General features: G+C 31.3%; 1 protein-coding gene across 1 annotated transcript in view; it reads left to right on the forward strand.

The window, feature by feature from the left end:
• The first annotated feature begins 1,176 nt into the window (after window positions 1-1,176).
• The window catches only part of LOC134710281 (NALCN channel auxiliary factor 2-like), a 62,808-nt gene continuing 45,302 nt past the window's right edge, over window positions 1,177-18,682 (forward strand). The window contains exon 1 of the mRNA XM_063570577.1: window positions 1,177-2,437. Within this exon, the coding sequence (XP_063426647.1) occupies window positions 1,925-2,437 (513 nt within the window). The 5' untranslated portion in view covers window positions 1,177-1,924. The remainder of the gene's footprint in view (window positions 2,438-18,682) is intronic.

The following is an 18,682-nucleotide window of genomic DNA, read 5'->3' on the forward strand; positions in this document are numbered from 1 at the left end:
AAATGCATGTTTTGCAGTTGTATGATGTATTCTATTTAATGTTCTAAGAAGGTAAATACATGTAAAGGCTCAAAGTTGAATATTATTTGATTTTAATATGGTCGGATATAGTTTTGTGATATTATTGTTTGAAATTTGGATATAAGAATACATGCAGTAAAAAAAAAAATAACAACCATTGATTAAACTTAATATACTTACCCGACTATGAAAGAGCTTATTATGTCGTACGGGTTTTTTTTGTGTTTAGTTTTATTTTCCTTTTTTTCTATAGTGTAGGACATAAAATGTCAAAACAAGTGAGTATAATAAGTTGTCAAAATAGTTTGAGACAAAACGATATAAATCGAATTAATTTCTCAAAACATTCTAACACATTCATAATTTACTGAAAATGAAAAAAACGCACAAAAATTAAGAGTAGTGTCAAACAACAAGCATATTTCTAATGAATTATTCGATACAAATACAATTATTAGCTGCAAACACATATGTCATCTTTTCACATGAGAAAAGTGATGCTAACACAAAAACAATAAGCATCGTTTCTTCTGTAACTTAATAGTTTTGTTTATGGGAATTCGTCTGTCTAGTAACTGCAAATGAATAACGAGGTGCTAAAACGAATTCACAAAAGGGTGTTAAATTTCTACCATAATGTATGTTAAAATCCAATTAAGTCAAAACAGATAATCTCTTCTAAAGACGATCATGATCAATTATTTTATTATTTTCTGGAATACTGAATTCACCATTAAGTACTTAACAACAACTTCCTTTGAGGGATGAATTATGAAACATTAACCCATAATATTATCATCTATTTATACCAGTAATTACGTTTATTATCCCTAACCTAATAAATTATACGACATCATATAAATAATCTGATTGTATTCACTTCATTTAACAGCAATTTTATTTATTCAATGTCAATATCAGATACATTATTATGCAGTACTCTTTTTTCTTTGCTTCTAATTATCAAATGTGTACTGACACAAGAAGACAGCTGATTTATGCTTCAAGAGAATCTAAAAGATAATCACCATTGACGGTTTGGAAGAAAACTGACCACTGTTTTTCTCCGTTGAAGGTCAATCTTCAATTGCGCTTTGTGACATCCGACAGCAGAACATGCGCCGCGGTCAGAAAGCTATCAGAAAAATCAATAACCATTCTTAATACATGGCCAATATATCGCCGATCGTATTACCGTTGTGCCAAGAGCAAGGAAGAGAGATATATTGATCGATAGGTGGAGGGGGAGACGATTTCGTAATTTCATTTGTTTTTTCTTTATCAGTTTTCCTTGTAATTCACCGTATGCTTTCTTCTTCCTAGGAAATTTATCAAGATGCGGAAATATAGACTTATCATTAATTATTAGATTCTTTGCTAACCAGAGTCGATACATTTGTTTACATTATCATGTAGAAAGATTCACTTTAACGCTAGGAATTGCAGCTGACAAATTTTCTCAATCGCAGATCAACATGTTGCTTCTGATGAGCATGCGCAGTTGATACGAGAGTTACATAGAATATTGGAAAGATGGCGGAGATGTAAAGAATCTAACAATTTATAGCATTTATATAAGATTATGAAATCGACGGATTAATTACTCGGATTATGCGGACTATATGCGGATGGTTTTGGCGGAGATAATCTGCACATTTAGTTATGTCGTTAGCAGATTTCCTGTATTTCTCACACTCTTATGATTTTTTCAAAGTGTGTGGAATAGTGGAATCAACAGGCGTGTGTGAGGTAGTGAAATGCCTTAGTATTCTTATGTGGTCATTATTAAGCCAAACATTACGCAGTAAAAATACCAAGTTTCCTCTAGGATAGCCGGATTATCCATAAAACACATTTTAATGTTTTTCCAACGCTTTCCGTTATTTCAACCTTTTTCTGAACTATGGTAACTATCCTTGGTCATGAGGTCTTGCTATTTGAAAAGCCGAGATTGTGTAAACAAGGTATCCTCATTACCATTGTTTACTTTCTGATGTTTATTATAAAAGAGTGTTTGTGTGTAGAATTAAGTTGTTCACAAAAATTCCCATGGATGGATTTACCGTTTAATTCGTGTACTACTACAAATTTTTCTTATGTACGAAATCAGTGCCTTGTTTTGCGACATAATTTCAGTGAAAAAATATGTAAATTGCCAATTCAAAGCGAACAAAGAACGAGAGAGTTAAGGAAAAGTATTTTTTTGAATTTTTGTAATCAATATAATTTAGCTGAAGTGATGTCAGATAGTGATATATTAACACATATAGAAGGTAGAAATTGTGTGGAAATTTTAAGGAAAATAGAGTGTCGCGATTCGCTGGCTGAAGCGATGTACAATCAATTTGCTGATTTGTTGACCCGCATGGACTGTCAAAAGCCTTATTCTGTCAGCTGGAATTGTACACACTGTTTGGTAAGTTACTGAGTGTAGTGTTTAGTGGATAAGATCCTGTTATATTATCATGTTTGGTAAGTTACTGAGTGTTGTGTTTAGTGGATACGATCCTGTTATATTATCATGCTTGGTAAGTTACTGAGTGTTGTGTTTAGTGGGTACGATCCTGTTATATTATCATGTTTGGTAAGTTACTGAGTGTTGTGTTTAGTGGATACGATCCTGTTATATTATCATGCTTGGTAAGTTACTGAGTGTTGTGTTTAGTGGATGAGATTCTGTTATATTATCATGCTTGGTAAGTTACTGAGTGTTGTGTTTAGTGGATAAGATCCTGTTATATTATCATGCTTGGTAAGTTACTGAGTGTTGTGTTTAGTGGATAAGATTCTGTTATATTATCATGTTTGGTAAGTTCCTGAGTGTTGTGTTTAGTGGATAAGATCCTGTTATATTATCATGATTGGTAAGCATGGTAAGTTACTGAGTGTTGTGTTTAGTGGATACGATCCTGTTATATTATCATGCAGATTCATTATTATGTTTAGTTTAGAAAAGAATTAACTTTCCTGGAAAAATGAAATTGTTTTAGATCAGCCTATATGAAGTTACTAAGGAATCTGCATATCTTGTCAAAAGGAGCTTTAAAAATAACTTCATACAAATAACATACCTCAAATTTGATACAAATTTTCATAATATTTATGTGCCTCTGTCAAACGCGTTTTATTTTATACAAAAGGTGTCTATAGTCTTGCTAACACATCCAATTCAGCCCATATAAAAAACAACATTAGTTTACGTTCTGTGTATAAAATTGGTTGAAATTTCTAATGGGGTTTACACGTAGTAATCTAAAGTTTACTTCTTTCAAAAGCACAGAACAGTGCATTGACTATTGAAAGGACCTACTAAACAAATAATTTGAATTTGAATCCAATCATGATGGCCCACCATCCTCAAAGTACAGTTTCCACCAAAGTTGTTCATTGAAGTCAATATTATAATATTTATCATTTGACATTGTTAAGACATTTTTTTTTTTGTAAACAGCTCATTACCAATAAGCATCGTTACCATTTGAATCATGTAATTAGAACTATTCTCTGTTATAAATATTTTTCTTGTATCGGTAATAAAAGAATTGAATCCTTATAAGCTACAGAAATGTTAGACTTTAAATCTCTGTGGATTAATACATAATATTTTGATATTTGACTATACATTGTAACAACCATTGACAACATGATATTTAAAAATACTGTTGTAGTAGGTGTTAATCCAGATGCAGTAGCAGTATGGATGCACTTAAAAACCATATTTTGTCGAGTTTAACCATGTTATCAGGTTATATGCAGATGTTTAAAAAATGTGGTATTAGTATATATGTTTCAGTATCTTTCGTATGTAAGGATTACGAACTATTCCCAACTTTTGTTTCGGAAATCTGACATTATCAGTCTACCCGTCGATATCTAAAACAAAACATTTTGTTTAAACATAAAGTTCCACAAAGGAGAGGTAGACTTCGTAGATTGTCATGATTGTCAGGACCTATCTTCAAATACCAGATCTGCACAAACGTTTTAGTTTTCTCTATTTTTTTACAAAATATTTTTCCATCCCAAAGAATCTCTTTGAGCTCCTCTTCGACCTGATGATACAAGGGGAAACCACAATACAATCATTAATTTCTTTCACATCTTAAAGTGCAGACGAATTCTATCTCGGCTATAAGAATTGCAATATGTAATCCTGATTATCAGTAGATTGGATAATTGGCTAGTACACCTGCAACAAGTATGCATTATCTGCAAAATTCTGTGATTCATCTCAGTTTTTACTTGTTAAATGAAAGTCATACCACAAGTTATATGGTAAATGGTGTGTTTTTGAAATGCGTAATATTATTAAATATGCAGTAACCATGCAATTTTAAAGTTAATTGTTTTGCAACATGATACCATAAATAAAGAAGGTATATGGACAGAATAATTTAATATATATCTATTAGGCATGCGACAGAACAAATACAAAAACTGGCGAATCGATAAATATAACATATAATTTACACATTCTATAAGCCGGAACCATAACAGAACTGATAGCAAACTGTTGCATGCCTGAGGGCAAACATCTGATACCGTACACAGCTGGAGTGATACATACGCTTTATATCTAATATTGATAATATGTACTTAATAAACTTATATAATATAGTGTTGCACGTGGATTTTCTCGTGTAAACATTCAATTTATAGATTCATTTTGGTATATCAAGAAGCTACATGTATTTGAACATGTAACTGCAATGTAATTATAAAGGTAAACAGTGTCCTCTTCTTGGTAAATAATGATAGTGTAATATTGATTAATTGTTGCCCTTTTAACGTCCAGTGACAAATATGTCACTTTATATTCAGGATAGGAACAAATAGATAACCCATACAATAGGTAAGTTTCTTTAACGGTCATGACGGTAGGTCGTAGAGCCAGAAATGTGGAGTTCCACGTGAAAATAAGGCCGGTACACTGGCATGACTGGATGGTAATATAATCTTTTGAAACATGCCACCTACGGACACTTTTGACAGGTGCCATGTGTAGTTTTTGATATACATCTACCAATCATTTGTAGTTCTGATATCATCCAATCTATATCATTCGTGTGTATTTTGATTTTGTAGTCGATAAATCATACTTATAAATTCTCAAAAATAAGGGGGGGGGGAGTTATTGTATATATCTGTTCATCTGGAAATTTTACATGACAGGGAACATTCTTTTTTTTTTAATAGTAGGGTTTAAACATATTTGACTGTTTTGTAAAAAAATTATATTTTGAACCTTATAGATATGAATACGTATTTTTTTGAGATAGCTAGAAGAACTTTATATATATTTAACTGCTTTAAGAAACCGATTATTTCAATGAGTTGGTAATGTAAAGTATTTTATATGTATCATGTGTATCAAGTATATTAAGCTTGCTTACAAATAATTGAATTCGAACTGTTAACCTTTTTTTTTTTTTTAGAAGTTTTTCAACAATAACCTGTGAAATTGTTTTTAAATAAGAATACTGTACAAATCAATAGCATAACTAGCAAACATTTTAAAGGATTCCAATTTTATATCTAATGACCTTTATCAAAAAGGATATAATTTACTCACATGTAATGGTATTGATGGATAAAGAGAAAATAGAGAAAGCATTTCACGTGATGGCAAGGGAAAACGTTTCGTCCTTTGATATTGATATAAAAACAAGAAGATGAAGTATAAAATTGCAATTGAGACAAGTACCGACCAGAGTCCAAATGTCGTGTTTAAGGAAACTTTAAGTCCTAGTCTGACTATGGTATCCATTACTTTACTGTCTTATAAGAGTAAAATTCAATCCGTGCTTCCTACTTTTTGCATTATTGAATATTTGGGATACATATAGAAAAGCAAAGCAACTGAATGCTGTCAATCCTTATTCTGTTATGTCAAATGTCAAAAGTTCAATGGCAGATTAAATAATTTTCTTAGTAACTGCCTCGAGATAACAGCTTCTTATTTTTAGTATACAGTACTCGTTTGAAGTTGTTTCTTCAAAGCAAAACCGTTATACAAGAAGAAATTCAAGACCTCAATCATTTCCCTTTTCCTTAAGTATAAAAACATTGATCAGAATACAATAAAATATATTATGAGTTGGTTTGTTCAGCGTAAGGAAATGTTTTTTTTCTCTTATTCATTGTTTCAAATATAAAAATATAAGACATGGTGATGTTAGACGGACGGGCGAACGGGCGGGAAAATCGGCTTCTATAAAATTTTCGTAACTAGCACCTTCTAATATTTCAACCCATTGAAGTCGTGCTCTTTCTATCATTGAATTGTTTTAGGGTATTTTACACATCCGATTCCAAATATTTGAACTTTCAGTAGAGAGCATTCTCCATTGTGAAGCGGAACATCATGTGCAAACTGGCCATTTGAGTCTTTGATTAAAAAAAAACAAAAAAAAAAAAAACTTTTTTTTGGGACAAATTTTGTTAAAATCTTGTTAATACTATTTAGTTATGCAAAAAAAAACTTACTCGGTTTGCCCTCTTCCGTGGTTGAGATGTTCTATCGCATGCATCTCATTAGACATTTCAGTTTCATTTTTAAAGCAAACTACTTGAAATATAACATTATAGAGGATTATCACTCGGTATTCTGAATATATTAACATTGCCAATAGTATTGATTTATTGTTGACACTTAGTTTAACTGTTATACCAATACTTCAAATCTCCGAACAAAACTAAATTTATTTTACCAAATCAGTTAAATTGATCTGGAAAAACTAATTAGTTGTCAAGCTAAAAGAAAATGTGAGTTAACATGGATATTTTCGCTGTAATTTCCATTGTTTATTTGTCCAATAATCAGTTTCATCCTTCACTATGTCAGTTGTCCGGACAGGTGTGATAATTACTGATAATAACATTCTTTTCAGTTGATTACTTTAATCAGTATAATTACCTTGTTAGTTATCAGGAATAGTAACGACATATAATGACAATCGTGATCAATTACCTGTTGCTGAAGTTCCATATAGAATAGCTGAACTGGAAGCCAGCTCTATTCGTAAATACAAGGATTCCTATCTTTTTAAACGTCAGATCAAAATGAGAGAGTATACTAGATACCATCTTCCTTTCTGTCTGTTCGTGACACATTTATGTCGATGTTCCCCCACGCAACAGCAAAATATTTAATCTAAATTTCTTCTTGTATAGCTTCAAACATATTTTTTTATACCATAACCCGTTACACGTTTCCTCGATGGGAGTTTCTTCTGCTCTCTCGATGTTCTTTACTTCATAGTTATGCAAAACATTAAATCTTTTAAAGGTCATGCAAATATGAAAATTTTGTAGCAAATACACGAGGTATATACAGTGAGTATGAGCTCAAAGTGTATCTTTAGTATGCAAACATATATACTGTTGTTTTTTCCTGTTTGAATGGTTTTCCAGTAGTATGTTCTGTGGCCCTTCATAGTTTGCCGTTCGGTCTGAGTCAATGCACCGTGTTGAAGACCGTACTTTGACCTATAACTGTTTTCTTTTTTACAAATAGTGATTCGAATGTAGAGTTGTCTCATTGGTACTCAAATCACATCTTCTTATATCTATATCAATGTAATTTCAAGTAAAGATAATATAAGAATTCAGAAACAACTGCAATGAGCAAAGTAAATGACAAACTTAACATAAAATTTAGTCGATTCAGCAAAAGTAAACACTTAAGCGAAATAGGTTTACCAAATAAACTATCACGATAACAAATCATTTACATGTATTAGCTAAACTTCTTGGTGGTCAGTTTTCTGTATAAACAATAGAAGCAAACGCATAGGTTCAATGTTTTACTTAGCTTTACACGCGTGACTTAGCTTTATATGCGTGACTTTGCTTTACACGCGTGACTTTTTTATACACACCTTTACTTGCAATAGATCTACAGTTCCTTTTAAAAGATACTACTACCTTTAAAGTCTTCCTTAATTCTCTTTTCAGAAATAGACTTATACATAATGTTTTAACAAATTGAATATACTGTGTTCTGCTCCAGTATTGGAGCGCTCCCACAATGATTCTAGTAATCAAAAGTGTTATGTCGTAAGATAACCAGGACTTGTTCATGGTGTATCTATGTAAAACTGCTTAAATACATTCCTGAAATGACTGCATGTTCAGATAAGATACAGACCGCTGTTTTGTAGATAACAGAATTTCGAGGTTCCAAGTACGAATGTAGAGAACATGTCAGTTTTATTATAGGAATTTTTGTCATAAAAATATAGAAGAATTCAATCTTTACTACATTTTATTACATCAATGAGATACCATATTTAAAATTGGTACATATCTTTTAATTGAATACATTGGCAACATTTAATACATCTTTTTGTTACGGTTTTTAAAATAGCGTTTCAGAAAGAAGTAACTAATTTCCGGATCTTCGGTTCTGACGTTCTCAATTGTTTTCATTTTAACATACATATAGTTGGGCATTATATTTGTCAATATCTTTATATCTAGTGTGTTCGATATGTAAAATATTGATTAATACAGTTCGTACACATGTTAAAATGAGCTGAAGGCCTGACATGAAACAATTATTTCATTTATAGTAAGAGTTTGATTACTTCAAAGCAAGCCGACTAATATGTAGACACATTTCTGCAAATTCGACACCTTTTCAAAAGAGACCAAATGACACAGAACTTAACAACTATATAGTTCGCCGAACGGCCCTCAACAATTAGCAAAGCCCGTACCGCATAATCAGCTATACTAGTATCAGGCCCCGAAATGACAAATGTAAAGCAATTCAAACGAGAAAACTAACCGCATAATTTATGGACAAAACCATGAACGAAAAAGTAATATACATGTAGCAAAATAGCAACAAACAACACACACTGAATTAGAGGCTCGTAGCTTGGGACAGGCACCTACATACAGAATGTGGCGGGGTCAAACATGTTTGGGGACGCCTTACTTTGCCCAATCCCGGGACACATGATCAATATACATGTATTTAAGTTATTTGAATCGTCAAAGAAGTGAACGGAAAAAAGTACAGGTTCAAGGACAAAGTATATAGATACACGTTAAATTTGTTAACATTTATTTTCTTTATAAAGCCATGCAAATAAGTGATTTCAATTACAAGTACGCTTTTTACATCTATATAACTCATACAAACACACTTAAAAGTAAAAATGAAATTCAAACGTTGAGAATTTTATGAGTATGTTTATGCAAATTGCAGCTGTAAGTAATTATTACAGGATGCAAACTCAGTAAACAAAGAATGACGAATGATACTCTTTGAATATGCTTGCCACATCTGAATCTGTGTGTAATTAAGTGCAATACAGTAACCATTCTCAAAGGATACATTTAAGCCTTGATTTTAAATGAAATGTCAGTTATTTCTTTAATGTTTCTCTTCTAAAATAGCGCTTTATGCAAATTCTATAAATTTGCCATTGATCAGGGATAAGATATACACGTACATTTTGTGTCATCACGAATTAAAATCGAATCAAGCAGTGAAATTATTCTAGCAGTTCTCCTAGAAACCAGATTCTTTGATTGATCGTAAACTTGGTGAAGTTCCTATGGTTCGGTTCGGATCTATGTAGGATATTAATCGACTAAGCATTTTCTGGTACAACCCAGCATGTTTTTTGTGTCTTTCATTGTGAATACACTGTGAAATTGCTTAAACACATTCCTGGAATGTCTGTAAAGATAAGATAAACAGTAAGCAGACTACTGTTTCATATATCTTCTACCAGTAGCACTCAGCACGTGCTGTATATCAATTAACTTGTTGATAATTTAAATTAATACCGGAAACACTCGATGGTGAATCGGAAACAAGTCCCGCACCTAATAAAAAAATTACACGATTGATTAAAAAGTGAAAAAGAGATAAATGACATGTTTTATAACCATTAAAATCGATTACATACTTAATTAAACGATTTTCCCTTTTATAATCTCTTAGTAAATAATTGTTTGATTTAATGGAAGTCAAGATTTTACAATATTTGTATACGAGCAAAATGTCATCGATTTCTCCTATCATTCTCCAGGTCATTCTAAGTAGCAGTAAATATTCAAAGGGTCTATACTGTTTCTTTACACATCAATGAAATTATCTCTATGATTCTGATCTTGTTTCTCATCTTGTTAACCAGCAAAAAACTCATTTAGATGTTCTCATTTTTGACGATTCTAACAAAACCGTAAAACTCGTAATCTAATTAAATAGACAATTTCAAACGCCATTGAGAAGAGCAAAACAGAGCTTTGCTAATGAAAGATTAAAACATCAATGAAAGTAATTTAACATAACATAAATGAGCTTTTTGTACTTTTCCCACAAATTGAACATTAACAATTGATAAATGTTTCATGCGTTTCTGAGTTTACTTTAAAATATATCTTATTAACAAATTGTTTTGACTGCACGAAGAATTGATTGACTCAAGTTATCATGGTTATACCTTTGCATGTGTCCATTTATTAGCATTTTTTTTTTATGTAAAGTACATTCAATATACTCGAGACATTCACAGTTGAAATTTTACTGTACATGCTGTAAGCATAGATGTTATGCTGTTAGCTATGATATTTATAAAATTATCCAGGGATTTTGAAATCATGATCGAACGTCACGTATTTTACAATACAGTATAAAACATCATAGTATATTTATATGACCTGATCAATATATTTTCAAGCCAATACCAATTAACGTTCTATTGGTCAATGAGGTTATGACTAGACACATACAATCATATTATTGGTATATTGGCATAAAACTATTGGTATTGTTTAAACAATAACGGTGACAAATAAAAGAAAATATCTGGAAATTTAGTATGCAGATGTGTTTCTGTGATTACAGAAGATTTAAAACTACTAGTATGAAAAATAATTATGTTCAACAAAATGTTTCATTTGTTTTAGTCATATTAAAAAAACCTTATTTAACTCTACATATGAAAAGTTTGGAAAATAAACCATTCTAAGGCAATATAAGTAGCAACAGAAAGATCATTATCATCTGTAAATGCATTTTTTTACCTCATATTGTATATTTTTTTCATTTTTTTTTTTACATAATAGAGTGCTTACAGTAGACTATGCAAATCAACACACAATCAATTTTCGACAGGAACACCGTTTAATTTTATGGCCTCCATTTTTGTAACAGCATTCATGTCAATACAATTGACAACGCTACATGTTCTTTTGAGATACATATTTGGTATGATTAACTTTTACTGAAATATATTATAAACTATTAATGAAAATAATGACACACTATTTTGGGTCCTTATTTTGTCATTTTTACATCAGTGTGTAAATATTTAAACTAAAAAAAGAGTTGATAAAATTGATGTTTGGAATATGAATATACATAGAACCGTTTGGTTCTCTCTGGATGCTTCCGTTCTCTAGTCACGTTGACAAGATTATTCAATAGACAATTGACACACGTTGACTAGCTTTACATAAATAAGCTGTATTTTCATACTTGACTGTTTTGCAAATCAATACTTTGAATTCAGCTAAGAAAATTTGATTATATATATTTAAGATTTGACATTTTCTTTTCACACACTCCCCGCTATGATTGTCTGTTAGCTGTAGTAGAAAACCGACATTTAGACAGCTGAATTAAGTAATTCAATGCAAATCATAGTATAGTTTGATCATAATAGGTTTAAAATTACTCAACCAATCTATTCATATAAAACAGATTCTTTAATTGCAATTATTAAGAAATCCAAGTGCTATTTCAGTATAAATCAAAATGCATGTGCATATTTTTATATACAGTATTTTATTTTACGCACAGGGTGGTCTAAGTGCGCATGACGCGTGACACAACGTCAGGTACTTTTACAAAAAAAAAATGGAACCAACACACCTATAGAGGGTCATCAACATAAAAAGTAGCCTATTAGATATCCTAGTAGGCTCAATCTATGGAGTTCAACCTCAGCTGTCATATATAAAGTGATTTTTTGCAATCTGATGTAGCATTTTAATCATGACAGTACTGTTGGAGCTCACTGAATACAATGTACATAGTACCCACTTGGTCTGACGGTCCATACAAACACTTCATTGTTATAAATAGTGCTCATATATTTAAACATTGATAATGGACAATGTAAATTTAAATGTTCAATAATATACAGCTCGTTTTACAACAAAAACCATGAGTAAGAGTGCATATGAGACAACTCTCCATTCAAGACACAATGTATAAAAAATAACAATTATAGGTTAAAGCACGGAGCCTTGGCTCACAACGAACAGCAAGCTATGAAGGTTCACAAAAGTGACTAGTTTAAAACAATTCAAACAGGAAAAACAACAGTATCTTGTTCTATCTTCTATAGAAAAAAAAAACAACCAGAAACACAACTGAACCACACCAACAAACAAAAACCACTGAAAACACGTTTCGGGCAGGTAATTAAAAATGCAACGGGTTTTAATATTTGAACAGGCTCCAACCTTCAGCCTAACCGTAGACAGTAGTGTAACATTACAACATAAAGAACCATTTAGAACATGAATTTATTCATTTGAACATATAAATCTTTTGTTTTTCCGTTATACTTTATAACTTCAATGACTTTTGATCAAAGTATGTTAATTGATTGAGTGTTTTAGCTTAAAGTCAAGTGGCTTATATATGTTTTGCATCTTCAGGATGTATAGCCGGTATTCTTAGCCTGCATTTTATTTTTGTAATGTTTAATTCTATTCTATATCTTTAAGGGTATGGACTGTTTAAGCGCACTTGTAATACCCTATCGTTTCTGTGAGAATGAATGTATATACGCATTTGTATTTACTTCGCTTGTCTGATGTCTTTTTCTCTTGGCGCACCTGCTTCCTCCGTGAACAAAAACTCAACATCCGTGATCCTCCGCGAATAAAAACTCACCACTACGAAATAGCAAATAGGGTTGAAAGTGGCACTAAACATCAATGATCAATCAATCATGTATATACCGGAAATGAAAATCTAAATATTCACTGATCGTTTTCCAGTTTTGGCTTCAATGGACAAAAGTAATCATAGTTAGTATAATCCATATTTATATATAATATTTTATTGTATACATGTATATTATTCAGTAAAGTATTTAATTAGTTATTACTATTTAAACAAATAAATCACAATAAAGTACGCATGCCTGAAGGTACATACACATACAATATATACCTTTTCCTTATTGCTGTTTCCAACGGAACTATTCATGTATTGTCAAACTATCATTAGTCTAAAATTGCAATAACAATAATCGAGTTAAGTTGTAGAACACAATTTATAACAAATGCACAAAGTGCAATAATTGATTTTTGCAGTTTGTTTTTTTGAGTGCAAAATTTATATGTTGTCTGTCACAGACAAAAAAAACCCCAATAATTGATATTTGCAGTTTTTATTTGAAGAACAAACTATAGTTAAACAAATATATATAGGTTTTCTGTTTCAGACAAACAGGAATGTAAACAAGAAACCACAGGGGAAATTGTTTGTTCTGTTTTAATTTTGTTCTTTTATTCTTTACAGTGTTGTATAACAACAATGACTTATAGAAATGACACTTGACTAGGGCTGTCAGCTTGATCATAGAAACTAGGGTTTCTTTCTATACATTGCTACACAATAGCAGAGCTAAATGCATCAATTTATAGCCAGCATTGACAACCGCACAGTCATAGAAATTTTAGCACAAATTATTGGAAATAATCTCAGAAACTAAATGGGCATGTGATCATATTTCCTACAAATCGATCGAGCTGGAGAGTAGTTTAAATAAGTCTTGCTATATATCAAAGAGTCGCTTCATTTATGATTGTCGTTGAGGCCAGTTTCCGGCCGCTTTCTTTGCGTTAAAACTTACATTACCAAAGTCATATGATCTAAACACGTATATCTATTTCCGGAGATTGCTGACCATTTGAACTGTGTGGAGTGGGAGTGTGTCTGAATAATGCTTAAATCTTCAGATTGTCTTTAAATTTCATCATGTAAGAAGCATAACATTTCCTTGTGTATACATCTATTAACATGTTAACATGAAGGCCGTACGGTTACCTATAGTTGTTAATGTTTGTGTCATTTTGGTCTTTTGTGGATAGTTGTCTCATTGGCAATAATACCACATCTTCTTTTTTATATATTAGTCTTTATTGTGACGTATGCAGAATTGTCATGTTAATTAAGTTTGAAATCTTTGAAAGAGATATATGAAATCATGTTTTTATTATGTTATATTCTTGTGTATGATCAAATAATGAAAAGATTTAGTCCTTTGAAGCCGTTTTTAGATATTGCAAGCATTGAGAAGTTATCAATGGTTTGCTTATAGCCTATTGAGTTTCTTTAATATTTATTTTTAAGCTGCAAGCTGTGATCAGTTGTTTCAATTAGTCTACATAATATGAGGAGTGTTTTGAGTTGTAATCCCACCACCTGGTAATGAATCCATCTTAAATCAGAAACAAATAATAAGTCTATTCGACTTGGTATTCGCGAGTTATTTTATAGAAGTATTAACGAAATGAAAATGAAACGTTTACCAGACGATTAAGTATTCATATCATTTTGACCTTCAACAATGACAAAAAAAAACAGTTCAGACTCGGAGAAGATTATACGCATTTATAGCAAACAGTGTCAATTAAATATCATTAGTATACAATCAAAAGCAAACACTTTTGTCCAGTTTAAGAAGCTTATGTGTTAAATGTGATATGTACACAAACAATTCATGAAGAAGAAAAAAAATCATCATTATATTTTTCGATTAAAAGTGATTTTGATAGCCAAATGTAAATACATGTGTATGTGAAAATAAGCATCTATTCTACATAAGTTATTCTGTTTCACTATGATACCTATAAAATACAATATTGTCAACTGTGTACCATTGGTTCAGCGCAGATTAGAACTTTCTAAAAACAAAATAAAAGTACCAAGAAATGGTTTAATGTGTAGGGTTATATTCTTCTCATATATGTTATGATGGTATGATACTAAACCCCTAACGGGAAGGATTGTGCCCGATATTCATATGATGAAATCATAGTTTTTCAATCAGTTTAATTGAAGTTTTGAGCTGGCATGTCACATTAACTTGGGTTTTTTTGTTGTTTTTTTGTTTTGTTTATTATTATTTTAACTTTTTTATTTAAAAATGCTCACATGCAAACGAAGTTTTTCAACACAAGCCTCAACAATGCGTTGTTTTAAAATGAACAATACTAACTTTGAAAATAGTAGTTATGACTGCTTGAAATTGTAAAATTCAAATTATAAACCAAAAGGGTCATGCATTTGTGGTCTTTATTCTTCATGTATACGATATTTTTAATATGTAGTATTCCTATCCACACGTTTTCCACGTTATATAAAATGTAGAACGCTTTTTGTATTTCCTTAATCAATAATTGTCCTTTTGTATGAAATTCAAGACTTTCTTTGATTATACAGAACAGAAACCTATTTGATACCTTGATACAATTAACTTCCAGATAGGTTCAAATTCACTTTATGTTGGCCAGAAAGTTGTGAATAACATATCTCTATACAGCCGACTCTACTTTTATTCCTGGAATTTCGGATAGCATAAACTTTAAAATCAAACAACACATAATAAATGAATGCATGCATGTCTTAATGTTGCAATGTTTTTTTTACTTTTCATTTTCTAAATGCAGATGGTGATTTCATGAGAAAGATATTGAATAGATATAGGAAGATGTGGTGTGAGTGCCAAGCATATATTTTAAAACTGTGCTGTAAATATGCATGATATTCCTTACAGAAGTAGAGAAAGTGTAGTGGCATCATACTTAAAAGTAAAAAAAAGATAATAGTGTTTTTTTATTATGTTGAGTGAAATTTTAAAAATAGGCCGCCGTAGGCGTCACATTATAAATACATATACCAGTATATCTTAATATTGAAACCAATTGTTTGACAGATTGGTGTATTCTTCACGCATTTGTTAAGGTATATGCCGGACAAACATGCAAAGATGTTTATAGCTATGTAGGCTTTTTGATTTCATTTTAGTATTAATTGATTCGTTTTCCTATTCTTTATCCATGTTATCCGAAAGCCTACCTTGTACGTGCTCTATGAACTCTATACCTGTTTCACTCTTCCAATTTTAAGTGCACAACGGAAATACCTCTTTTAATATACTTACTAATAGTGTGGCATAATCATTTAAAATTGATATGATTTTAATGATCTGCAGCGTTAACAAAATCTAAGTAACCCATTTATTGATTAATTAGATCTTATTTACATATATTATTCAGTTAAGCACTTTATTATGAAGGAATGTGCTAACTTTTAATTTGGTCGCCGAATTCAGATATTATTTATAAAATAAAGGTATATAATATGTAAATAGAAAGAAACAAAAATCTCCAAATAACTAAGATGTCTGACAACATCTATTTGAACACGTTCATTGGGAGATGTCCACCATTTTGATTTAATTCCCTGTTCGTGCATTACCTGTTACCCAGGTTCTTTGGTTGTTGTCTTCAATAGTCTGATTGGGTTTACTGTTTTAAAAGTATGAATCAGCTCCTTAACTGTTTATGTTTCGTCATCCCGAACTATATTATAGCTAACTTAACGGAATAGATTGTAATTATTGTTAAAGGGTGGGTGGTGACGTATAGTTGTTGGCATCTTTGAATATTGGTTAGGTTTTCTTTATACAGTTGTCACATTGGTTATCAGACCATATCTTATTGTTTTAAATCATATTAGAAAACCGTGTTCCAGTTTGTTCCATACACAAATTAGTCATCTCTACAGCATGATCACATTGGCTTATGTCATTCTGTTTTGGCACTGAACATGATAACTATACCAATCCTTTCAAACGATAAATGTATGTGCAATGCAGTTACATTCAGATATAAAAATATGTATATGGTGATCCAATGTGTAGCTCTTTGATGCTGTAGGATTTTTGTTTGTTTATTTATTTAAGATATGTAATGCAGTTTTAGTCAAGAATAAAATCGTAATGAAATACTGTAACCCCTTCAGGCTGTATTTGTTTCAGTTTGATGTCAAGACATATGAGCGCATTGATAGGACATTTCAGCAAAAAAAATAGGACGTTTGAGCGCCAAAGTAGAACCGATTTGAGCGCCAGAATTTAAACCCATTTTAGCGAAATTTAAAATTGTCAAAGCCCTTTTTAGCGAAATATTTTTAATCTTTTTTGGTAAATAGATAATACATAATAAATTAAAAATGTTTATTAGACTTAAGACAGCACAACATAAAACAATATAAAACATCTTAAAAGTTTATTATAGACTGGAATTTATAACCTAGAGAACGTACGTATACCCCCTGTACAATACTGTTCGTAGAATTGCATTAGGAACTATTCTTTCTCCTTATCTTGTCTAGATTCTGATTGTGGTGCACATTCCTCTATACTTCGTATCTTCATATATGTTGTTGTTTGTAATTTTATAAGATTATCAAGGAAAACATAAATTGCTGGGTGACAACTAAAAATTGCTCATTATAATGGGCATGGAACGACTCTGGACCATTATTTGTTCCTTTGTTATTGCACGGAACTCTTGCCCAAAGCTTAGGTGGGAACCGAACATCTCCATCAACCAGGTATATTCGCTGAAATGGGCTATCGAAAATACGGATTAATCCGGCGCTTAAATGGGCTCTAATGTCGGTGCTCAAATGTCCCCTAGTAGTTTTAATGTTTTCGCTCAAATGTCCTTCGCCCCTTTTTTCACCTAGCGGTAATTCAATATCATAGAGTATTAAAACATTTCTAAAATTGCTCGGTAACAATTGTGTCTGATTATTTAGAATAAAAACAAAATTACAGAAAAAAATCAATGTTAAATTGTTATGGGATGATAGGACTCTTAAATATTATAATTATTTTGTAAATTGTGTTGTTTATCAAAATATTCCTTTTGATTTACATGTATGTGATTTTTTTCTTAGATGGTGGGATGGTAAGGTTTGAGATCGAGCTTATAGTTAATTTTTTTATGGTCTTCCGTCTATCCTCTCATCGTTCCAGTTACAATTCATTTGTCATCTATCTGCTTAGAAACCGAACATAACAAATGTATTTCTTCAAATGAACTTTTATTTTCCAGCGTTCCTAAGATGGTAGAACATTAGGCACAATGTCAGATTTTATCGGACATGAATTGTTTATTGATGTAACGATGCCAACATGCTCTAAATGCTTTTATTTTATTTGGTGTCAACATCATAACTTAACCATACCAAATTCCTTTGATAGAGAATGATGTAAGATTCCGATTTTTTAGTAACCCATCGATCAAAATGACAGGAAAAATCCCAAGCGTTCAAAAAATATGTTTTCTTCTATTTGATTTATGCTGTTATGATAATTCTAAAAACTAACACAACACATATTATTGGAAATGTATTTAAGTTTTCCGAATTATTCTACTTGACATGGCCATCAATAGACAATTGCCACTATATTCATAGCGAAATATTGATGAAGAAGTTATTGTAGTTTTACAATACACAATTGGATTGCTGACGGACGAGCTATTGGATTGTAATACTTGGGGAATAATCAAGTAAAGTTGCTCAGTGATTAAACGTAGCTGC

Source organism: Mytilus trossulus, chromosome 3, assembly GCF_036588685.1.
Source record: "Mytilus trossulus isolate FHL-02 chromosome 3, PNRI_Mtr1.1.1.hap1, whole genome shotgun sequence".
In the NCBI taxonomy this organism is placed as follows: Eukaryota; Metazoa; Mollusca; class Bivalvia; order Mytilida; family Mytilidae; genus Mytilus; species Mytilus trossulus.